Source organism: Rhododendron vialii, chromosome 2a, assembly GCF_030253575.1.
Source record: "Rhododendron vialii isolate Sample 1 chromosome 2a, ASM3025357v1".
NCBI classification, from domain to species: domain Eukaryota; kingdom Viridiplantae; phylum Streptophyta; class Magnoliopsida; order Ericales; family Ericaceae; genus Rhododendron; species Rhododendron vialii.
Window position 1 is genome coordinate 23,031,600 of NC_080558.1, and position 24,961 is coordinate 23,056,560.

At 39.4% G+C, this 24,961-nt stretch overlaps 1 protein-coding gene across 1 annotated transcript; it reads right to left on the reverse strand.

Annotated features, from left to right (window-relative positions):
• Positions 1-14,714: 14,714 nt before the first annotated feature.
• On the reverse strand, positions 14,715-21,655 carry LOC131317325 (stromal processing peptidase, chloroplastic-like). The gene is made up of 5 exons (XM_058346883.1): positions 20,813-21,655; positions 17,360-17,480; positions 17,187-17,267; positions 16,813-16,902; positions 14,715-14,933 (listed from the first exon to the last, which is right to left on the reverse strand). The coding sequence occupies exons 1-5, from the start codon at positions 20,902-20,904 to the stop codon at positions 14,715-14,717; spliced, it is 603 nt and encodes a 200-aa protein (XP_058202866.1). The 5' UTR covers positions 20,905-21,655.
• Between the last annotated feature and the right edge of the window lie 3,306 nt (positions 21,656-24,961).

Below are 24,961 nucleotides of genomic sequence, written 5' to 3' on the forward strand. Positions count from 1 at the left end.
CGGAGTATGTCATCCTCCATTCTGGCATGTTGCTCTATCCGTTCCATCAATTTAGCCAAGGTGGCTACTGGATGTTTATTCAATGAACGGCGCAGCTCTCCCCGAACAGGCAGACCAGTTTTGAACGTAGCAATTGCATACTCTTCACTGCAACTTTCAATTTCGTTAAAAGTTTCCCAGTACTTCTTTGCATAATCCCTGATCTGCTCGTTCTCCTCCTGCTTCATGGTGGAAAGACTCTCAAAAGTCTTTGGGGCCTTTCTGCTCGTTAAGAACCGAGCAGTGAATTCTTCTGCCAACTGCCTCCATCCTCGTATGGATCGTGGGGCCAACTTATGAAACCAAGATAAAGCCACCTTGCCAAGACTGGAGGGAAACATCTTGCACAAGATGGAATCATCCCCCTCATGCATAAACATGGCCTGTTGGTAATGCTGTATGTGAGCTACGGGATCCGTATTTGTCTCGTAAAGTACGAACGCACCGTGCTTCACTCTGCTCGGCAACTTTGCTTCTTGCAGCCTCTTTGTAAAGGGAGAGGCTGCAATATTACTCAGGGCCTTGCGTGCTGCTTCTCGTGCGGTCACTGTCCCATCCTCTTGCTCCTTTGACTTGTGGGCCGAAGCCTTGACCCAATCAGCATCAGGTCTCTCGTACCTGTCTCGATGATGCTTTCTCGTGTCCTCTTCCTCGGGGGTAGAACTCCGGTCTCTGCTCCTCCTTTTTCGTGAAGAAGTCTTTCTCTCCGGTGTTCGGCTTCTACTTGTTCTTCCCTTTTTTCGTGGAGAAGCTTCGTGACGCCTTCTAACAGGACTTCTGCTCCTTCTTCCTCGTGAAGGATCTTTTCTGTATTGTACCATAGCATACCTACTGCCTCTAGAATTTCCTCGAAACAGGCCAGAATCCTCCGGATGCTCCCTAATTCTTTCCAATTCTCTGATCTCATGCTCTCATTTTTTAATCAGACGAGCATATTCCTCGACTTCTTGCCTCTTCCTATCAAGAACGTCGTCACTATGGTGCACACTCCTGGAGTGCGCGATTGATTCATCCCTTTGATGGGATTTACTCCTTCTCGTGGATCTTGAAGCCGTCTCTCCATCTCCTCTATTTTTGGAGTTATGATGCACGGTAAGGGGGCGGTCCTTACTCGTGTTCCTTCTGTGCCCACCCTGGGGCTTTCTCGGAGCCCCGGGTGGTGATTTGTCCCTTCCCTCGTCTAACACATCTTTTGGTTCATGCGGCGTTGCTGGAGTTACTTCCACCATGGTCGTATTTCAAAAGGGAATTCCTTCGTTTCCCACAGACGGCGCCAATTGTAGGGGGATGAAAACAATTGACGCTTCGGATCAACTGGATTGCAACGGCTTATTCGTGCCTCTTCACCGGAACCCTAGCTCGACGTCTGAACCCTAATCTGCAAAATAGACAGGGGGTGAGTGCACCTTTGCCTCTCGTGGCAAAGGCCCTCCGATGCCTTTGTTAGTATCACGTACTAGAAAACTCAGCCCTAGTTATCAGTAGGAAAGCAATAATAATGCAACGTATTGCGTACCTTTTACCTCTAGGTTTACCTTATATTTATAGATTTATGGATGCTTGCTGTCCAAGCATCCTTATTGCCATAGGATTCCTAACTCGTATAGGAAACCCAGGATATCAAGGAGTCTCGTTTCCTTTATCAGTTTATGGAAAAGAGTCCTTTCAGGATTCTTTTCCTTTAAGAGCCGAACATCCCATACTCGTTGGGTATCTTTCTCAGATCCTATATTCTTGGGATCTTTTATCCCTATATGGGACATGACTATTCTGGAATCTTCCAGAGTATTCCCTTTGCTCCCATCTTAGTTGGAGCTCAATCTTTGTTCGGCCGTCTCATAGCCGAGCAGACGGCTTGAACCAACTACCTCACATGTAACTGGTCCTTGAGCCCGTTCAACCTTCCTGGACCATTGACTTCTCATGTCACTGGTCCATATTGCCGAATACTTGTTTAGCATGACTGTCCTGTCTATATTCAAACTATGGTCCCACGCACCATTTATTCGGATAGCGATTGTATTGCTTTCAGCCCGTGATCACTCGTATCACGTGCTAGGTTCTTTATATCATCTGTTCGGCTGTATCATAACCGAACAGTCTATTTATAGCCATGACTTCTCATATCACTGGTCCATATCGCTGTTTACCGAACTGCCCGGCGGTAGGTCCTGTCGTACTTACCACGTGTTCCCAAACATCACGTGTTTGGTAACTAAATGTATCTGCTCGGGAATACCTCCCTACAACATATGGTGTTTTTTTTTTAGTTTGTTCGGTAAAACTCACGATTGGTTTTGAAATGGAGTGTTGGATTCAAATTGGAGTGTTGGATTCAAATTGCTATTATTGTCCATCCGTTTGATCTTGCTGCCATTGTACATCTCGTGACTATTTCTACATTTCATATGCATACGTTGTTAGATTAGAGCTTTCTACTGGGCTAGTGTAGCTCAGACCCTCCATCATTTTCAAGCACTAACACAAGGCAGTAGCAACATGTCTGGAGTACTTGGATGTGGACACGGTTTTGAAAGCTAACATTGAAGAGTTACTTAGCCATCTTTGTAAACCTATTTTTGGAAGATGTATTTGTAACTCCATTTGATACTTTTGTATATTTTGGGGGCCGTTGAGCCGATGATGTTCTTTCTGTAAACATTTGGACAAAGAAATGTAATTTATGGGAATGGAAACGTCAAACCCTTTTGGGGCATGGTACGGTTAATCGTGAGGTTTTATTGTGGAAAACCCCCCTTTATATATGTTGAAAATCGTGGGTGTGACATCTCTCCTCACTCTCTACATGTTTATGTGTAGTTCTTGCATTGGGTCTCTTGTTTCTTGAATGATAAGAATCGAACTGTGTTTGACTGAAATTTTTCTCCGAAATTCCAAATTCTTACCGGTGCCACATATTTCTTCCTACCGGTCTCAACACTCTAGAACTGAAACCCTTGTTTTGCTCCTACTGGTACCACATTTTTGCTCCTACCGGTAGCCAAGTTTCTAAACTGCAAAACCCCTATTTGATTTCTGCCAGTAGCAGTTGCTTAGCCAATAACCTTGCCTTCAAATAAGGTTGAAATACCCCAAGCATAGGGCTAGATCGTCGTCAGCATAATAACCGGTAAGACCGAGATCGTACCCACAGGGAAGTTCCAATATAGCTAGTTCGTATTGTAGAGTGAAAGGTTTGCGGTGTTTAGTCGGCCAACTTTTGGTTTTGCTATGAAAGGTGGAGAGTTCTCTCTGAAAGACTAGAAATAAGTTTAATAAACTAAAAGAGGCAATTCGAGGGATCATCCATCCCGTGACTTAGGCCGTTATCGATTCTCGAATATGACTCAAGTGAGAGCGCAACCGCGCACTCACGCTGGAAAGATTTAGATTTAAAGATTACGTTTAAACAAATGATATGATTTACAACAATCAAACTAACTTGTTTGTACTAATTAATCGAACATGTAGGAGGACAAAGTTCTAGGTATGCCGTGTGGCAAGACCGCTTGTCAACACGGCATTCCAAGAAGTTAACACCCCTAGTTAATACCAAAAATTGCTAGGTTAATTCAATTCTGAAAATCATTCTTTAAGCCTGAGAGTTTCGAGAACAAATAACAACCTAAATCATTTGGGATAGATTAGCCCAAGATTTAGCCAATCAACTACTCAACCATACTTAATGAACAAAGCATAGAGATAAATTGAGACATGATTTTTAACCGATAAAAACGAAAAACAAACTTGATATTATAAAGGATCCAAGCCGTAGCTACAACATTAACAAACGGGAAATTAGCGTATGACAAATATTTACTTGAGTTCTTAAGGAAATTAACTTCAAAAGCTTGAGAGCTATGGAGATAACTTAGCTAGGAAGAAAAAAACCTAAAGCAACTAATATCTATATCAACTTAACTTAGCTAGGAAGAAAAAAACCTAAAGCAACTAATATCTATATCAACTTAAAGGGAGGAGAGGGGTGTTTATACAAAACCACCTTTCTCTTTCTACAAATATCCAAAAACTTGCCAAAAGTAGCAAATATGCTTTAAAAGGAAAGGTGAAAAAGGTGGAAAAACGTAGATATTTTCCCAGGCGGTACCAGTACTGGCAATTTCATAGTACTGGTACCAAGCTTCAACAGGCTGGTTCTACTTCTCTCTGATTAGCGGGTATTGGTACTGGCAACTTCCCAGTACCGATACTGGGTGGACAGACCCCAATCTTGTTTTGCACTTGGTCCAAATGGCCCTTCGACGACCCGAGCACTCCTCGACACTTATTAAAACACCCCTTAGGACTTAGTGGGGAGTCGCCACGCAGCCTCGGATACTGATGCAGTAGCTACAGAGGAGGAGTACCACCTTAAACATTCCCAGACCTAAAAGTTGGCATTTTCGTAAATAACTGACCGAGGAATTTGTGTTTGGGCCCACTTGGGTTCGATCTAAAACGGCCCAGCGGTCAAGACACATTGGTTACAACCATGTGCTGCGTGTTTTTTAGCCTTCTGAGGCCGTTTGGGCCTCCGAACAGGCCTTCGATCAGTTTTTGGGTTATTTTTGTTTTGATTATAACTTTTTGTAAGAAATTCCGTTTCAGCCCGTTCTTTTTTCAGAACTCTTATTTTTTCCTCTACTTTACGCTTTCTAAGGTTAGGGTTACGTCCTTTATATTCGGTTGTTTGCCTCTGGGCTGAGGGTTGTTGATTATTGAATATTGAAAAGAGTCTAGAGAGAGTTTCTCTAAACTATCATGTTTGTGATTGTCCTTGTCGCATCGTTCTTCAATTTCTTATACGCTGCGTTGCATCAGATACTTGGATGCTTTCAAGAATCATCTGTGGCGCTAACGACCGCCTTAATTCCACGTTTTACCTAAAACTAACAAAACACAACCATATGTTCAATATCGAATAAAAACGATAACATATATGTACAAAAGCTACAAACAAGAAGACTTAAGCACCAAGATTATACAATCTTGAACGCTTATCAGTAGCCTTCCCAGACTTGAAATCCAGATATGCCCCTATCGGTACCACATTTTTCTTCCTACCGGTAGCAACTGCAGAATTTTTTTGAAAAATTACTATTCTGTGGATTTTAAGGCCGTGATTCTCATAAATTGGATTGTTTTGACTTGCTTTCATGGAATTGAGTTCTTAAATACATATTTGATACATTGTGGTATGATATATTGATTTCGATGACGAATTTATTGAGGAATGAGAGGAAAATGGTTGGTTTTTAATAAATTGGAATGTGAGTACCCAATACATGGAGAGGAATCACTATGTCCACCTTTGGGTGTGTCGCTAGACAGAGTGTAGACACCCAATTTGGCCTAACAATTATTTCAAGTCCCACCTTGGGGACCATCTCGATGATGAATGGATACAGTGATTGCTGATTGGCTTCTCCTGAACCCATGGACTTATGGTGATTACTTTTAGCCACTTATAGGACCCAATCCAGAGCCATATAGACTTTTAGACAAAAATTCAGCATTTTAGGAAAATCTATCTTTCGGCCGTAACATCGATCTCATGGCCTCAACATCATTTCTTCACCTGTTAAACTTGTTGCTTGAAAATCTCCCTGAGAGATTGATCTTCAGCCGCCAAGTCTATCCTTCGGCTGCTTAATCGTTCACTCAGCCACTAGATCCATTACTCGGCTGCCAGATCGTCTATTTTTCAAATTCTGGAATGTTCTGTCATACGTTTGATCCGATCATCAAAACCTTAGCAGCCAAATTCTGATGCGTTCGGGCTACGTAAGGAGATTATCATGAGGAGTTAGAGTTGCCCTATAATTTCAATTTTAATCATGCAATGTGATTGGTTGGAGTGATGTCATCTGGTGCCTATATAAAGGGGCCTTTGGTTCCGAAAAAATATACAATTGATACATTCAATCACCCCCAAAAGCCACAAAATTCTGCGTACATACACTCTCAAATCCCCTTTGCAAAACCCCTAACCTTTCGAAGGCAGCCGCAATCCAACGATCCAAACCCCGAAGTTCAAACCCAAATCCTAGGGTTCTCAAGAAGCGAAATCAGTCAATCACCCTCAATCTAAAGCAATCAAGCCACTGAGGGATCAAGGTGGTGAGGCCCAGGGGCCTGTGGTTCGTTTTATTTATAGTTTATACATATTAATCGTATCTTTTTGATTATCACTTAATTGTCTAGTCTAGTGTGAGCAAGAACATCGGCTGGGGAATCAATCCATCGGCCATGACATTCATTCACCGGCCGAGAGATCCATTCTTTGGGACACTTGTTTTGTTATTCTGCTTTCTAATGCATATTTCAATTACTGTCTTGGCTCACCATATCAAATGTTAAAGGCTAATAATCAGCTTATGTGTTTAGAGTTAAATAAAGCAAATATTAATCATATGTCGAACAACTATGGGTCGGTCTTATGACTGGGCAAAAAGGGGTGCCTAACACCTTCCCCTTATTGTACTCTTGGCTCCCGTACCCGGAATCTCTATCCGTTTTTCCTAGTTTTTATAAACTAGGGGGCGACTCTGTTTTGATGATAACCGTTATCGTGTGGCGATATTCCTAGCCATGGGAATATCCACGATTCTGGTTTACGAAGCAAACAACCAAACAAACAGCAACGATCAATCTGTATGGCGATGCCCCGCTTTGGGAGGTGTCTACATAGAGGATGCCACAAGGTCCCAAATGCTTGGACTATTACTAGGTCCACCTTCGGGTGTGTCACTAGATAGGGGACACCATAAGGTTCCAAATATCAAGACTATTACTCGGTCCACCTTCGAATGTATCACTAGGTACCAATCAAAGTTCTTACATGGAATGCTTAATGTGCATTACTGGTCACTTTTTGAAAGCTTAACTTTTAAGAGTTATTTTATCATCTTGTTTAAATCATGTTTTGAAAGATGAAAATGTAACTTTATTCATACCTCCTTTGACTCTAGACAAATGTAAACACTGATCTCTTTTCTTTCTTTGTTACTTACGAAAGATGGGGTTGTGACCCCTTTTGACTATACATTTGAAAGGACGACAGTTTATGGAATGACTTGGCTTGTCACCTATAGGTATTTATGTATGGAGGTAATGATATCTTATTTATGAAAAAGTTATAATTATTTATGTTAAAAATCGAGGACCAGACATTACCTTCCTTACTTTACAAACTAATATATACCAATTTCCCATGTAATGGTACTTCCGCTTATCAAAAGAAAAACGAACACAGTTTATAGACATAGATATTGAAAATCTTGGGCGTGAAATGGATTGACCAACTTTTGCATTGAAATGAACCGGTGTCTCTCTCCTTCGCACCAACAACTACTCGAGTGAGAAACTAGAAACGCTGTTTTTAGAAGGACCAAACTCTTTAATGTGGAATATTACTCGAAACTCTTCTTTTGAGTACTTCACTGCAGAACCCATCATAGCCAAACCAATGTAAAAGCAAACACAATACGGACAGTGAACAAAAGACTGGTTAGCCCAAGCGTAGTGTACTAAAATATCAAAGGGACTGACAGGCAATTGAGCTTGCTCTTTCAAATAACTCTAAATTTTGTGAAGTGGTTGTTTCGGTAGCTTTGCAATGACAACTAACTGTTATAGCATAATGCCCTCACAATTGTGCGTCCAACAACCATTTCGGGGACTGCTTGCCATTCAAAACATCACAAATGCAAAACAAGGGTTGCATTGTGTATAATAACCCCCTAATTTTCTTTTGGCTGCATTAAATCCATCAGCAGGAAACCTCTGTTGGATAATAACACTATGCACATGCCAATCAATAACATGAAGTCTTTACCAATTTGGGAAACGTGGGAGCAAAACTAATCTTAGGACACTGTGTTAGAAACACACCTGATAATGGTCAACGTCTCTTTAAGCTCACTCCTGAAAACGTGAACCAAGATATTTACATAGTTGGCCATGTCGTCGTTGATAAACCACGTCCCCCCCAAAGGAATCACACCCTGAAGGCCTTCCATTGATTATTTCTCTACTAAAAGGAAGGAGCGAAATAATTATCAATATATTGAAAAGGAAATGTTTGACTAGATAATGGTGAGACTGAAGATATAGAATAAAGGTTAGCAGTTAAAATTACTTTAGCAACCCTGCAGAAGAAAGAATTTTTATTAAAATTTTAATATCACAGCCTCCTACATTTTGTAAATTCTTTCGTCGATCATGTATTTCAAACATACGAAAAATCTGTAATGTATTAGCATGTGACATATTATGTACATTTTAGCATTATGTAACATACCAAATTAGTAATACCATTTCAACATTCTATATTTTCTTGTTCTCATCTAAAAGAAGTAAAAGTAGCTTTATTATTGATTATAACCTGTGTCAAATAATAATCACCTTAAGATTCTAGCAAACAGCAGCATGCTAATTATATAGCTCAAAAACATGAAATAACCAGTTATTGATTCATCTTATTGATATCTTTGCAATGAACTCAGAAATTATCAATCATCAAAAGTGAACTTTTTTGTGCATGCTTTCTACGGCACCCCTAAGCAAACAGCAACATGCTAATTATATAGCTCAAAAACATGAATAACCATTTATTGATTCATCTTATTGATATTGTAACGCCCCGAATTTTGGGTACGTTAAGAAGACAATTTATTGATAAAAATCTATAACGCCCTGAATTTTGGGTACGTTAAAAGGACATTTTATTGATAACATCAAAATGGAGTCTGGCTCTTATTACAACAAATACTCTTACAAGAGTTCAATATTTACACAATGAAGGGGGGGGGGGGGGGGGGGGGGGGGGGGGGGGGGGGTTCCTAAGGTTCCTAACTACAGCTCCTCCTTCTTCTCCATCCTAGCCAGCTCCTCGGCTCCAAAAGCTTCCACGGTGAACTGCTTATCCTGATTATCTACAAAATCTGACACATTATACCAGCGTCACCACCGATATAATATGTCAGGGTCACCAAAAAGGCAACACCGTGAGCTACAAAGCTCAGCAGAGTAATCCCATACCCGCTAACCCATAACTTAAAACAACAGGAAATAACACATCGATTTCCACATGATACATATATACGCAGTTAACAATGACACATCCACATTCATTAATCATCTATCGTTGGTGTCCAAGAGTTTCGTGTTTCTCCTACGTGACTCATCGTAGACTGTGTCAGCTGTTTCATTTACAAAACAATCTTTCAAAATCATTTGTTTACACACCCAACCTTTTAAAAATCATTTGCATTGGCTCCGTACCGCGGATAACCAAGCATACACACCCAACCTTGGTTCCGCCGCGCCGGGTTCCCAAGTATCCTCACAATGGTTCCGCCGCGCCGGATTCCCATTGGCACACAAAAATATTTGCATTGGCTCCGTACCGCGGATAACCAAGCTACACACCCAACCTTGGTTCCGCCGCGCCGGGTTCCCAAGTATCCTCACAATGGTTCCGCCGCGCCGGGTTCCCATTGGCACACAACCTCACAATGGTTCCGTTTTTCCCGGATCCCATTGGAACACACACAAAACACACACCACACAACGGGCTACCACGTCCGGCCACATTGTGGTTTTCACAATCCACGCAATGGGCTACCAAGTCCGGCCACATTACGAGTTTTTCATACACACAACGGGCTACCAAGTCCGGCCACGTTGCGGTTTTCAAAACAGTTCAACCTTTTCAAACGTTTCTTTTACACACGCACACGACTCACATAATGTCTCCCAAAATCGGTCATTATGTAGTTTCAAAATATTTCCTTCCTCGGAAAACATTTATTTTAATTAACCACACCCTAGGTGTCATGTTTCTACTTTCTCGGTTCTCGTGTCTCGTTTACATACAAAGACTCCGCGGTAGGACAAACGTAAGCAAGAATCATCCTAACAAGATCATCCAATTCTATATTACTCATCACGCTCAATTACTACTTATAGCATAACGCCACATATACGGACGCCTTTGGAGTGTATCACTTATGCTTTATTCAAAGCACAACGCCACATGTACGGACGTCTTTGGAGTGAAATCACTTATGCTTTATCACATACCACAAGTAATACAAGCAACTCATATACGCATGTTCATAACTATCTTAAAGATCAAGATACGATTACTTCTAATCAAACGATAAGTACGTAAGGATGAACTACATATAATTAGGAGTAGTAGATAGGGATAATCTACCGTTCTTCTTGGCGGTAGTCGGCTACGGAAAGTACGTCGGTGGTCGGGCGGAGTAACTTCCTACGGTAGGCCTTCGGTAGCTTCGAAAGAGAAAGGTTTCTCTCGAAACTACTACTACTTTTGGATCGAGAGGGTGGTCGAGTGGTGGTCTAGTGGCGGCCTAGGTTGAGTTTCTTGAAGAACTCAAGAACACTCAAGAACAAAGAAGAACTAAAGAAAGAACAAAGAAAGAACAAGATTTTTCTAGAGAGAAGGAAGAGCAAAGCTTGAAGGTGTGAGTTCAATGCTTGGAATGGGGTGCTATTTATAGGCAAAACCTTGGCTCCTTCTCCCTCTTCATGGCCGGCCCCCCTCTCTCTCTCTCTACCTCAAATTTTGACACATGGCAAGCAATCTTTGAAAGATCAAAGCCTAACCCTAGGCTTGCATGGCTAAGATTGTCCTTGGATGGGATTATGGGAGATTTGGTTGGAAGATTTGGAGACAAAGGTACAAGATTTGTCTTTGAACAAATCCTAGAAGTACAAATGGGAGTTAAGTTTGGTTAGGAGAAAGATTCACCAAGGATTTTGAAAAGATGAGAAATGTCACGCCCTCGATTTTTAACATAATAATGATAATAACTTTAAAAAGGAAAACCACCGCGGAATACTTATAATAACCCAAAAGACTTTCTCATTTTCATTTATTGAGTACGATCCAGTTCGAAAGATTACAACAATGGCACTCCGGCCCCAGAGTTCCAAAGTTTAGACAAAGATAAATTAAATAATTACAACACTTTTGAACCAAGGATTTAAATGAAAATTACAATTTATGTCTTCTCAAAAGAGTTTACAAAGATATCTGAGTTGTTTCCTTGATGTCACTTTCAAAATGATGAGATGATATGCACGCCAAGTACTCCATGCTAATACTCTTGAGTTGTACCTGAAAGAATGATAGGTTTGAGCAAAACACATGCCCAGTAGGAAAATCTCTACAAACGTTATATGCAAATGAGGAGATTTGAACATAAAAGAATGAAGTCGGAGACAATGATAGAGAATGCAACCATCGTAACTTCATGAGGGAACTTAAGAATTCAAGGGACACTTCACTGGTCATTCATCGATCTACTAGCCATCTTTTTCGTGTTCTTATTGACCAATTTCAGTTTATACACTTCTGCCGTTATTAGCTTACATTCCGGGTCTTAAGGACCCCGTACATCTCTTATGGACTTCCAATATGAGCTCAAGTAGTTCTTCTTCAATTAACATACCGAATAGTGAGCTTAAGAACTCTTCCGGGTCTTAGGGCCCCATATACCCATAATACCTTTCCGGGTGCTTCGGACCCCGTACATCCGTTCTACATTCCGGGTACTCATGACCCCGTACGCCAATTCAAGTTCCGGGTATCAAGACCCCGTATGCCAATTCAAATTCCGGGCATCAAGACCCCGTATGCCAATTACCACTCATCTGTATTACCTTTCATCTTATGTGTTTCTTATATTCTGATTTCGCGACTGTCGGTAAAGGGAGATTGATTTTAAGTGACAGTCCGCATAACAATTCATATTTCCATTTTATTTCCAAACTTGTTATCTTCGTACGATATGGCATCAAGTGTCAAATTCTCGCATTTGCGTCTCCTGATCTATCCATCCTCCTATCTAACATTCAATCTTATCAACACCCACATTTAGCTCAAGCATGATCACTCCGTCTATCTTAGCATCTCACATTACCACTAATAGTTAAACAAACGCATCAACAAAGCATTAGGACGATAATCTATTCCATTTGATATTTGTGCTCAACGCGATGAGAACCAACGAATGAGGATGACCAATGGATCATTAGAGTGCGAAAGACTATGTTTGGAAGTGGTTTAGAATAGTTATAAGTGATCGGAAACCAAAACGGTGAAAAATGAAGCAAAACAATAAATGCTGGAGATAAGTAACAGGTATCGATACCAAGGCCAAAGGTATCGATACCTTTTGGTTAAAAATCATTCCAGACGCAAGGGTATCGATAACTATGACAATGGGTATCGATAACAAGTAAATTTCTGGCTTTTAGAGCACAGAGGTATCGATAACTATACTGAGGGTATCGATAACAATGGGTTTTCTGGGCTTGGTAATGCAAGGGTATCGATAACAGATGCAAAGGTTATCGATAACAAGGCTGTTCGAGCAGAATTCTCAGCAGATTTTCATGGGGTTTTCAACAACAAACACATCAACAACCACATCAACGATCAAAAGCGCGATTTCATGCACAAAACCAACTCAAGAACATATATATAGAGAGAGAGAGATCCCTACCTCAAGTGCTAAAGCTGAAATCAAATGATTACCCAAGCCCTAGAACTTCAAACCCCGAACCGAGCCGAATACGAGTCACCGAGCTCCTACGAATGCAATACGAGCTCCAATACGTGCAAGGATGAAAGATTGGAAGGTGTATTGTATGGGTTTTGAGCTTTGGTGGTGGAATGAGTGAGAGAGAGTGAGAAGCCGAGAGGGAGGGAGAGAGAGTCGAACGGGAGGGAGAGAGTGAGAGGAGGACTTTTTATCCCCTACACACACACTCACCCTATATATACTAACATATACACTAATCACACTTGCACCCCCTCAACTTCCAATTCCATCACTCAAACCCCAAATCAAACAAACTTAGTAAATTTCACATTTTCTCCAATTTTTAACATTTGTAAACCTTTAAATAAATCAGAAAAATACGGGTCCTTACAAGAAAGATCAAGGAAGTACAATCCTATCTTCTACTCTCCTTCCTCCTCTCTCTCTCTCTCTCTCTCTCTCTCTCTCTCTCTCTCTCTCTCTCTCGGGTCTCTCTCTCTCTCCCTCTCTCTCTCTCCCTAGTACACTACACACATACACACACACAAGTATATATATATAAATATAAATGCAAGAAAGAATAAGAAAAGTACAAAGGTACAAGATTTTCTAAATCCAAATCCTATTTAAAGAAATCCAATTTAGGCACATGTTGATTAAATAAATAAACTAGGGTACTTTTGTAATCTAGGTAGATCACACCTCCCATTTAAACAAATTCAATTGGGTACAAAATCCCAATACAAAATAATAAAAAAAGTACTAAGGAGGATATTAGGCCTTAAAGGCTACAAGGGCTACTAAGTACTTTCAAAATAAAATTTTGGTACTTCATCACATGGGCAATTAGGAAAAATGACTAGTTTAATAAGCCCATGTGCTTGGTGAAAAAATAACTCTATTACCCAATGGATAATAAATCCCCTAACATTTATTGTCCAATGGTCAATAGCTACTAGGAAACTTTTATTAGGAAAAAAATAATTAAAAGTACTTTTCAAAATATTTATAAATGTCAATCATAGTACTTTGTTTAAATCTTTCATTAAACCCATTTAATATAAAGAATTGGGTTTCTATTATCCAATGGATAATAGTTCCCCTAACTTTTATTGTCCAAAGGACAAAGAATAAAACCAAATTAATAAAAAGAAATAAATAAGTAATTTCTAGGGTTTGAAAAGTTTGACTAGTCACATCAACTTTATTGGAAGGTTCCCTAGTCACATCGGTACTTTATTTGGTCAAAAGACTTTATTACCCAATGGTTACTAACTTCCCTAGCGGTTATTACCCAATGGATAATAGTTTCCCTTGCGGTTAATAACCATTGGACAAAAGAGTACAAGTACCTTTTATTAAAATAAAATTTTGAAAAGACTACATGTACTTTTATAATAAAAAGTTTATTATCCAATGGACAAAAATTACCCTTGTGGTTATTAACCAATGGATAATGGAGGGGTGGGGGAATCCCCAATAAACAATGCATATAAGTACTTTGCACATGTTTATAAACCCATTAAAATACTATATCCTTGTACTTATCAAAATATTTTAAAGGAAAGCTTATTGTCCAATGGATAAAAATTACCCTAACCATTATGGACCAATGGGTAAAAGCAAAGGTTCAAAAGGTCCAAAGGTCAAAAAAAAATTCATCGAGTAACTAGGTAAGTCGGTTGCTGGGTTCCTCCAAGTAGTCGATTGGAAACTAACTAAATTGGTCACGTAGAGTTTCTAGTCGAGACCAAAATCTAACTACAACGAAATTTACAAGAAAACATATAGCCACTCAAAAGAAAATAAGTAAATTAAATAAAATTCAAATTTTTAACGAAATTTTTATCGACCAAAATTCAGGGTCGTTACAGATATCTCTGTAACAAACTCATAAATTATCAATCATCAAAAGCGAACTTTTTTACGCCTGCTTTCTACGGCACCCCTAAGCCAAAGTTTCTAGCTTTGTCGCAGGTAGTAGATTAATGTATCTAGTCTAGTCACATCATTTCTTTTCTTATTACTTATTTTCCCATTTCCACTTCATTCGCAGGATATAGAAAAATCTTTTTTTCCTGACTATTCTGCAATTTAGTTGTGCACACCACAGTCAATGAAGAAGGAAAACCAGATAACACAACTACAAAGATCTTCTTTATCAAAAATCTCTTCTACAACCTGAGCCCCAGCAAAGCCAACACAAGAATACATGGAACTTTCATCAATTTTCAACTGATCATAGGCAAGGTAAATGTCATCGACCGTGACAACTTCATATAGAGAATTTAGATCTTTAATGCATGATATGTTCTGGAAGCAAAAAAAGAATTCGGAGATACTATTAAGAAACAAACTACCTTTTTCCCAAAATGAAAGGCTATTGTGGCACATGTGAAAGTAGACATTGTTCAGTGATATAGCGAAAACTAGTATGTGTCAAACTAAGAAGAGAACATGACTTTTAAAAAATGCAAGGTTGAGCTTTTTGTTGTTTTCCTCATTCACCTTCCCCGGAACAGAATGTAAAGACCCGTAAATTATTATAATTTCGGAAATCGTTTAATACGTGGAAGAATCGTATTATTAATAAAGTTGTACGTTTATTTGTGGGGGTGTACGGATCTACGTCTACCGTTGTGTATCGGACATTCGGAGAATAGTTGAATTTTGAGTTTCGGTGTTGAAATGATGTGTGGAAGTATTGGTAGCAATCGGGGTTTGATTCGATGAGCGTTGGCAAAAATTTTAAATCTGTCCTTAGTGTACAGGTATAGCTTTTCCCAGTACAGGTACACCTCGACCAGAAACAGTTAAATGCTGAATCTTCTAGCTACCTGTACCGGTACTGTCATTTCCCGGTACCGGTACACTATGCAAAATTTTGAATTTTCAGCATGAGATTCAGACCACTATATATACTCTCCTTTACCATTTTTCACACTCAAACCCTCGAAATAACCCTAGAAACACCCCCTCTCACCCATCCCACTCCAATCTCACCCAAAACTCTTGATTTCTACCTCAAATCTTCAAGATCCAAGAGTTTTCAACCTCAAAATCACTTGAATCTTGCATTTGGAGAACAAGGGGTAAGTTTTGTGTTCTCGCTCTCATCTTTGGGCTCTCACCCATGTTTTTCTCTCTCTCCTCTCAATCACTTATTGATCTTTATTCATTTATCATGTTTTTAGGTTGTATTCACTCTAGATCTTGTATCTAAGCTTGGATGGAGCTCGTTTTTAGTGGATTCAAGCATATAGCTCTTGGTAGACCTAGGGTTTTGATCAAAACCCACTTAGTTAGGGATTTCTCTCATCCTCTACATGTTTTGTGGTGATCGAGTGTGATAGGGATGTTTGTTTGCTATTTATGATTGAATGGTATACTTTGTGGCATTGAGAGTTGCTTATTCTTTTGAAAGTGGTATTGTAGTCTTGATTGTTATGATCCATGAGCTATTTGTGATGTGTTTGATAATGTCGGTGTGTGAGTAATGAATTATGGCGTCAGTATTGACTGTGATGATAGTGTGGTTGTCGTTGTGAAGCGATTGTGGAGTCTATAGTGACGCAAGGGGTGGGAACACAAATGACGCAAGGGGTGGAGTCTATTATGATGCAAGGGGTGGAGATTCATTGGAAGAAGTGTGCGTATGCGTGCGTGTGTGTGTGTATGAGAATGCTATGATACTTGCAAATGGTGTTGACGTACATTGTTTGGATTTGTCATCTAATTGATTCACTGTATTCATGCTTACCATCTCATTACATATAGATTTTGTAGAGAATTTCCTACTGGACTAGTGTAGCTCAACAAAATCCTTCTTTTCAGGTCTTAATGCTGGGCAATAGATTGCATGCTATGGTGTGCTCGGACACGAAGATTTTTGGAAGCTAATTTGATTTAGTTACTCACTCATCTTTGTAATCGACTTACTTTTGGTTAAAGATAGCTTTGTAACTAATTTACTTTTGAAATATCTTTTGACTTAAGTTTGTAATGTTCTAAACACTTTATACTTGTATCAAAGTTAATTTGGGCCGTGATGCCAAGGTTGTAACTATTTAAAAATGGGGACTTGTTTGTAAATTGAACAGGTGGGAAACCATTTTGGGTATTATTTATCTTATGCGAGGATCTTTTATCGAAATGGTTTATTTATTTATGTTGAAAATCGAGGGCGTGACACAGAAGCAGCTTGCAGGTGAGCCAACGATTCCAGCCAATATGCATTCAACGTACTTTCAGCCTCATGTCTCATCAACAGGGTCCGTTTTGCCTGGTAATGTTGAAAACAATTTTCATGTAAGAAAACTCAAGGAGTTATTCAACCCACAATTTGCAATGTTAATTCTTGTCTCTACATTTCATAAATCACTTCAATGGGCATGAAAACATGAGACTACATGCTTTATATAGATAAGACGATGCATACAAACCGAACTTCAATATCAAACAAGTGCAATACCTTTCGGGAATCTTTCTTAAACGGAAATCCCAACAAAAAAGCCAAAACTACAAATATGATATAGCAATATATTCTAACTTCCGAAACTAACAAACCCAGTCCAACTCTGACTGGGCAATCTTGTTGCTACGCAAATCTCTGAGGACATTCTTGCAAGCATCAACAGCTCTACACACCTGGAAGTATGGCAATTAATACTAAAAGCAGCCATAAATGAAAGAAAATCACTGTTTGTAAAATCAACCGGAACTAAAAACCATACACCTACCTTTCCGGGTGTTGATGTAATTGAGATGACATGCCACCCAAGCTTTAGCCGATCAAACAGGTTTAATTCAAATGATACATCATATGTTAACCCAAGTGAATCCCTCACCGTTGTAAAAAGCCTGTAGAAAGGCCATGGAACAGTTCAAAACTTCAAATGTGCAGATATGATCAACTTAATTTGATTTAAAATGGAATAGTACTTATGGATAACGACTATCACAAGTGTAACAGTAGACTTCAAGCTTTGTCTTGGTCATGCCCATAACTCACAGACGAGTGCAATTTAATATCTTAAAACTACAAATCTATGGAAATTGTTAAGTAGATTGAATTGTTTCAAAAATAAAAGTAATAAGACACTGCTAGTGTTCTCATGTGAAGAACTTTGAAACTGCACCCTTTTTTTCCCATCTCAGTCCAAAACACTAAATGATAACATAATAACTCCATAATACCTCTATAGTCCCAACAAGCTGGTATGTGAATGGACAGTCTGGCTTCCTTTTCAACTAATAATAGAATAACTGCATTCCTCTACTCTCAATGTAAAATCAAAGTAAGTTCATCTGATTCATGAAGTTTTCTGTCCTTGTTAGAATGCTCAAGTCTCAACTAAAAAACCTTTGTCCACGTTACTTGAAGAACTTGTCACATGGATGTATTTTCTTAGTTGGCTCTATCAAGACGACCAATTCTAAGTTAAGTCCAAGTAGAACTTCATCATTTCTTAAAGTTCTCACCCATGACCTCCTTGAGTACACCAGCAGGGATAAAGTAAGTCTCACGTTGCAGTCATTGCCCACAACAAAATCATCTCAAAAAACTTCTCTCATTTTGTACCACTTCTAACATCCCCACAATGTCTTAATTTTAAGTGAGGATATTTATCATGGAGATATGCAACAAAAGTTGTTATGACTGTTCAACACCAAGAACTTCTCTTCCTGATATTAAGCTCCACATGTAATTGTCTTTTATTTAATTTCATTCCTTTGTGATTTCCTCATTTTACACCAACACCTATGAGCCGACCTCATCCTCACCAACACCTGTGAGCCCTCATCCTCTATACACTTGATAAGGGAGGTTGGCATAAGTTTTTTGTAGCATAAGGAAGGTTATCGTCATTTACCATTTTGCATCAAAAACAATACTGACAATGTGACCAGTAAGAAAAATTCTACAACTAGAACCCTAACACTGAAGTTATGAATGAATCGAAAAGCCTCCAATAAACCACTAGATATGGCAATTCAGAGCTTTTTACTTTGTATACAAGTAGCTTTTAATTTTTAAACATTTTCAAATCCTTTTTCTCAACATTTCTTACAAGAATACAATAATACTTTGTCACCATACACATTCAACGGTTCTTCATTGAAGCCTCTCTCAACCATCATTCATTTGAAGCTTAAGATTAAGAAAAAAAGTTAAGGCTGAAGATAGGGCCCGTTCTGGGGTGCTGAAAATTTATTCCTGCCTCTTCAATGAATGTACAAATTGCAAATGCAATGTATTGGAATCCGAGGATTTTTCCAATTATACATAAAAGTTAAAGACATAATTTCGAAGACTCTTTTTCCCAGTCCTGTGTCGAGTCAGATACTAAACGAGTCCACAAGGTAATAAAGTACAGAATGACGAACAAAATAGCAGATCCCAACAGTATATTCTTACTTAAACAAATGATGTTACGTATCCTCACTCATAGACTGTAATCCAAGCTGCACTTCGAGTTAGAGATAGAAAGCCGGTTATAGGTATAAAGCGCTCCACGGACTGCTCATGGACGAAGCGATGAAGGATTCCATTTGAAAATTGTAAATCCTATATTGATTGCAACATTGGTTTAGACAGATCCAACACATAATCGACTCGAGGGTCCCTTCGGATCTATTCTATTGAAGAGATCTTTCCTTGCGTAAATTATCGATTTCGGTCAAGAAACTACTCTACTCGACACGAACACAACTTTAGTTGCTAAGTTGGGTTGGAGAACCATGCAGAACCAGCATGCATTGTAGCACAAAATGACGAATAAAATAGGATATCCCAACGGTTTTTTTTTTTACGAATGGTCCACAATGTATTAGCAAAATGTCAATTTGTTCCTCAATATATAAATCGCGTCTATTGCGTCCCCAACATTTACAATGTGTATTTAAAAGGATCCTACACTAACTCTGTCCATGCTCACCATCAAATGCAGGGGTATTATCGAAACTTTATCTTGAAACAAACATAATCACACACAACTTCATCTTCAACCTCAAACCTCCAAACCTAGCTCCCCACATTCTCTCTCCAAACTTCATTTCTCTCCCTACAAACTCACTTTAAATGCACAATAATGAACCCCAAAAAATAGTAGCACAACAATCTCTCTCTCTCTCTCTCCCCGAATTTTCAATGGCACAAAACAGAGCTCTGATTGATTTTGTCCTCTTGCTCCATGTCGCTGAAAATCGAAAGTGGCAGAGTGCCTCTGGGCTTCACCCTGGGCATCTTTCCTGACATGGCGTCAATCTAGATTGATTTGGGAAAAACCCAAATGGGTTCGAAGGTAATGGGGGTGCAGATCAGAGCGAGGATTTGATGAAATTGCCTCAATCGGAGGAGGAGGAGGAGGAAAGGGTGGGTTTGGGTCATTGATCTGATCGGAGGTGGAAAAGGAGGAGGCAAAGGTGAAGTCACTGAAGCCCTTGTCATCCTCCTCCTCTGCTTTGGAATCCCAACCATTTTAAGAAAATATAAATTGGCATTGAAGCTAGAACCCTTCATTTCTTTTCGTCAATGTTTGCCCAATAAATAACAATTAGATAAAATTGGTGTACATCATTTTCTTTGTGCTAAATCTCTATCTAAAGGTCTTTCCAGACGAAAGAATAAAAAATGGAATTTGTGGTATCAAAACCAAATGTATCCACTCCAAAATTGGTCCTCTAGATTCAGGTATAGTCTTGAATATGCACGTAAGCTCCACTGTCACCTACATGGGAGAGAGAGAAAGAGAGCAAGAGAGAAGAGGCTACGATAGGGTTGAGGTTGAAGATGGGGTTGTGGGGTGATGCTTGTCTAAAGATGAAGTTTCGAAAATACCCCTACGTTTGACGGTGAGCATAGATAAAGTTAGTCTTAGGGACTTTTTAAATACACATTGTAAACGTTGGGGGCACAATAGGCGCGATTTGTATATCGGAGACCAAAATTGACATTTTGCTAATACATTGGGGACCATTCGTACAAAAAATTCGATCCCAACAGAATATCCTTAATATTGTTATTGTTACTGCAATGAGTCAATGAATGAGAACAATGCATACCTAGTGGTTTGCGATGGTGGTTAAGAGATTGATGCATCATGCAGTACATAAAATTGGAAGAAAAAAAGATATTAGATGGAGTTTCTCTTATGATTAAAAGCTAAATGCAGTATTGCACTTAGAAATACCTTGAATTTATTATCTGACCCAACAACCCCATTGTAATGTCAAAGAATAGTGGATGACTGTGAAATCTTCTTTGTAGTTTCTTTTTGTGCATCCTTTATCTCCAAAGGTGATTCCTCAGATTTTGGTTGTTCATCTGCAAATCAATTTTCCAAGTGCTCACTTTGACTGGCTTATGGAACAGATATTTTTCAATCCAATAACCTGCTACTAGCACACAGTGTGAAACCTAAAGTTATTCTTTTCATAGTAAAACTATAAGCTCAAACAGTTCTACAATAGGCTTGGATGAAGTTAGGTCTCCACTCTCCACTATATCACAGCTCCACAAGTGAAACCTGAAGCTCATAGTCAAAGGCTCCCTATCACCTAAATTCCTTTTTACCTTCTTTAAAAAAATTGAAAAGAAAGAACCTCAAACTTTCCCCAGAGAGGACTTAAAGTAAAAAATGGCAAAAAGACACCATAGTTGACGAGGAGGAGGAGCTAAATGCTAATCTTGTCCACTTGCACATTTAGTAGCACAACTTTCTCCCCTTCTTAAAGCAAAATAAAAGTTCATCCAAACACAGTTTCAAACAATTGTAAGGAGCTTCGGCTACCGGGATATATCAATTTTCCGAGAAGATAGAGCATTGAGAACTCAAACTGACATTGTCCTCTGTGTGTGGACCAAAAATCTCACCTTTGTAAGGGCTTAATAAAACTGAAAAGAAAGAACCTCAAACTTACCCTAGAGATAAGAGGACTTAAAGTGAAAAAAGAAGAAGAAGAGAGAGGCAGAAAGACACCATAATTCATGAGGAGGAGCTAAATGCTAATCTTGATCACTCGCACGCATAGCAGCACAGCTTTCTCCCCTTCTCAAAGCAAAATAAAAGTTTATCCAACAAAGTTTCAAACAGTTGTAAGGAGCAACGGCTACCAAGATATATCAATTCTCCGAGAGGATAGAGCATTGAGATTGAGAAGTCATACTGACATTGTCCTCTGTGTGGACAAGGTTCTGAATATCGTATCGGACAAGGTACTAGTTTTGTAACTGGTACCGGTACGATACGTACCAGTGTACCGGTACCGGTTTAATACCGGGTACCATTTTCGATTGCTTGCTATAATTTTTTTAAAAATAAAGTGCTTATAGGTACGTCAAAAAAAAAAACAAAAACAAAAACAAAATGAGTGTGTTGTGTTGTACCCTATCAAAACTCTAAAAAGTTAGAGTCCCAACCCCTTTTCTCTCAGCCGTTCAAAATAGCCCTCTCTCTCTCTCTCTCTCTCTCTCTCTCTCTCTCTCTCTCTCTCTCTCTCCATTAATGAGGAAAAAGCTTCACCATCTTCCACAATACCAAGGTATGGAGATGGAACAGCCGTTCTAAAGCTTCTGAGTACATTCGGATCTAGTTGCTCTGAACTCATATTTTGATCCGATCTTGTTCCTTCCTTTTTTTAATCTGCGATTTGCTTCCTCTTCTCGCATTTTTCCTTCTCTCTCATCACTAGTACACTACCGAAATTTTAGGTACGGCCGGTAAACAAATGAAACCGGCTTGTACGTCCGAGATAGGGCAGAAAGTTTACCGGAACGGAATTGAGGGTTCAGTGTACCGGTTTACTCCCAAAACGAGACGTACCGACCGATATGGCCCGATATGGAACAGTATTAATAGCCTTGGGACCAAGAATCTCAACTTTGTAAGAAAATTTTGATAGCCTCAAGGCAACCCTAAATATAAAACACATAATTCTTTATTCTATTTGAAGAACATATTTACGAATAAAAAAACACAAATGTTTTTCAATTTGTAATATACCCCATTTTAGGGGAAAAACAAATAAAAAAGAGTCCATGAACCGGAAGGTTCACATTCAGCCATCCTTGGAGTTAAATAAAATTGAAATAGCCTACTCTGCTAATTCTCTACATGGTTTACCATAAGGGGCACATAATAATGAGAAGTACATCAAATTGAAACTAAGAATCCAAAAATGAATGCTTAGGTATCAAGGAAAACAAATCTAGTAACCATCATTGTGTCACCCTTTAAGACACTCTGGCACCACATGCACATGAGAGCATATACTTTTAAAAACTTTGGGTACCTTTTCGAAGCGCCAATAAATTGTACATGATCCACTATAAATGCAAGTTGGATAAGTACAATTGTGCTAAAAGATGCCTGCCCAACCCCCCCTCCTCCTCCTACACACACACCTCCTCTCCAACACAAACACATAATATACTGCCAAAAAGTGGAATTGCGTGATAAATGGGTAGACTTAAAAATTGAACACAGATCTTCTTCTTGACATTGTCCATTTAATTCTGTCTTGCAACATTTTTTCTTTAAATAAAACCACTGAAATTCCTATACTAATTGTTCACCATTTATGGAGAAACATTAGGAATTTTCACAACTTCAAGAAATTGTTGTTTAACAAATTAAACTAAGATGCAAAACAGTATCCACTTACACCGTTATACGGTCAGTGTTCTTACAGTCCTCGCTTAGGGCTGATTAGTCTCCGCCTAAGTGGGGGTTCAATGCATAGGCAATTAAGCGGCCGACTAGTCCCCTGCCTAGCTAGGCTGTATCTAGCCGCCCTGGGAGCGCCTAGCGTCTTTTAGAACCTTGTATATGGTTATACCCTTGTAGGTTGGTCTCTTCCATTTCTTTCTTCTTCGAATCTCTTTTCCTAGAACACCATAGGAACTATGTTTTTCGTTGATCTACTGCATGGGGAGCAGTGTAGGGGGATGAAAACAATTGATGCTTCGGATCAACTTGGATTGCTATGGCTTATTCGTGCCTTTTCACCGGAACCCTAATTCGTCGTCGGTACCCTAATCTGCAAAACAGACAAGGAATGAGTGCACCTTTGCCTCTCGTGGCAAAAGCCCTCCGATGCCAAAGTTAGTATCACGTACTATAGAAACCCTAACTATCAGTAGGAACGAGATTAGATCGTAATAAACTGTGTACCTTTTGCCTCTAGGTTTACCTTATATTTATAGATTTTGCTTATGCTTGCTGCCCAAGCATCCCTGTTGCCCTAGGGTTCCTAACTCGTATAGGAAATCCTGGATATCTTGGATTCTCGTTCCCTTATCAGTTTATTACTTAAGAGTCCTTTTAGGACCCTTTTCCATAACTGGCTGAACATCCCATTCTCGTTGGGTATCTTTTCTAGATCCTATTTCTTCGGGATCTCATTCCTTTTACGGGACATGACTTCTCTGGAATCTTCTAGAGTATTCCCTCTGCTCTCACTCTTTAATTGGAGCTCTTTTTGGCTATCTCGTAGCCGAACAGACTACCTGGACCTAGCTACTTTACGTGTAACTTGGTCCTTGTTTAACTATTTGGACCAATATAACGGTATGTCTCTTTCTGCCGTACAGTCAGTTTGTGCCAATGACCTCTCATGCCATTTGTTCGTATCGCTGACCACCGCTCATGGTGGTTTAACCCGTGATCTCTCGTATCACGTGCTTGGTTATTACTTTATCTGTTCGACAATACCTCCCTACAATTGCTCCCCAGTTTTTCCATTTTGCCTCTGTTCGGGGGCAGCTGGTAAAACTAAAATTTAGACTTCGAGCCGAGCTCTTTAAGTTCCATGTAAATATAATACCCAAACCCATAGATGTTTTTTGGCAGTTTAATCATCATTTTCTCAAAGTGGTGACTCCACGTAGCATGTTTCGTATGCCTTGCATTTAATTCGAACTGACATTCCTTCCAAACGGCATTTGAACAGTTCCTCTGGTAGGTTAGCTTTCCGTTACTTTTCATGTAACGGAGTGGGGAGGTGACGTTTCACCTCCGTCTCCCCCTTTAAGCCTATTTTTGGGTCTTTTGGGGTTTTCCACCTAAAAATCCAATTCCATCTTTTTCCCTTTCCCAAACCAGACGAAAGTTTTCTCCTTTTCTGCCATCGCCGCCTTCTGGAACACGATCTCGTGCCTGGGAATCATTGCCACACTCTCGTAAGATTCCTATTCCTTTGTTCTTGTTTTGTTCTGAGATTTATCTTTCTTAGACTCACCTGCCACTTAGGGTTTCATACGTATTTTTTTGAGTTTGTAGAAATTTCCAGAATATCCATGGCGGATGAAAATGAAAATCCCCCAAAACCTAGCAAGTTTA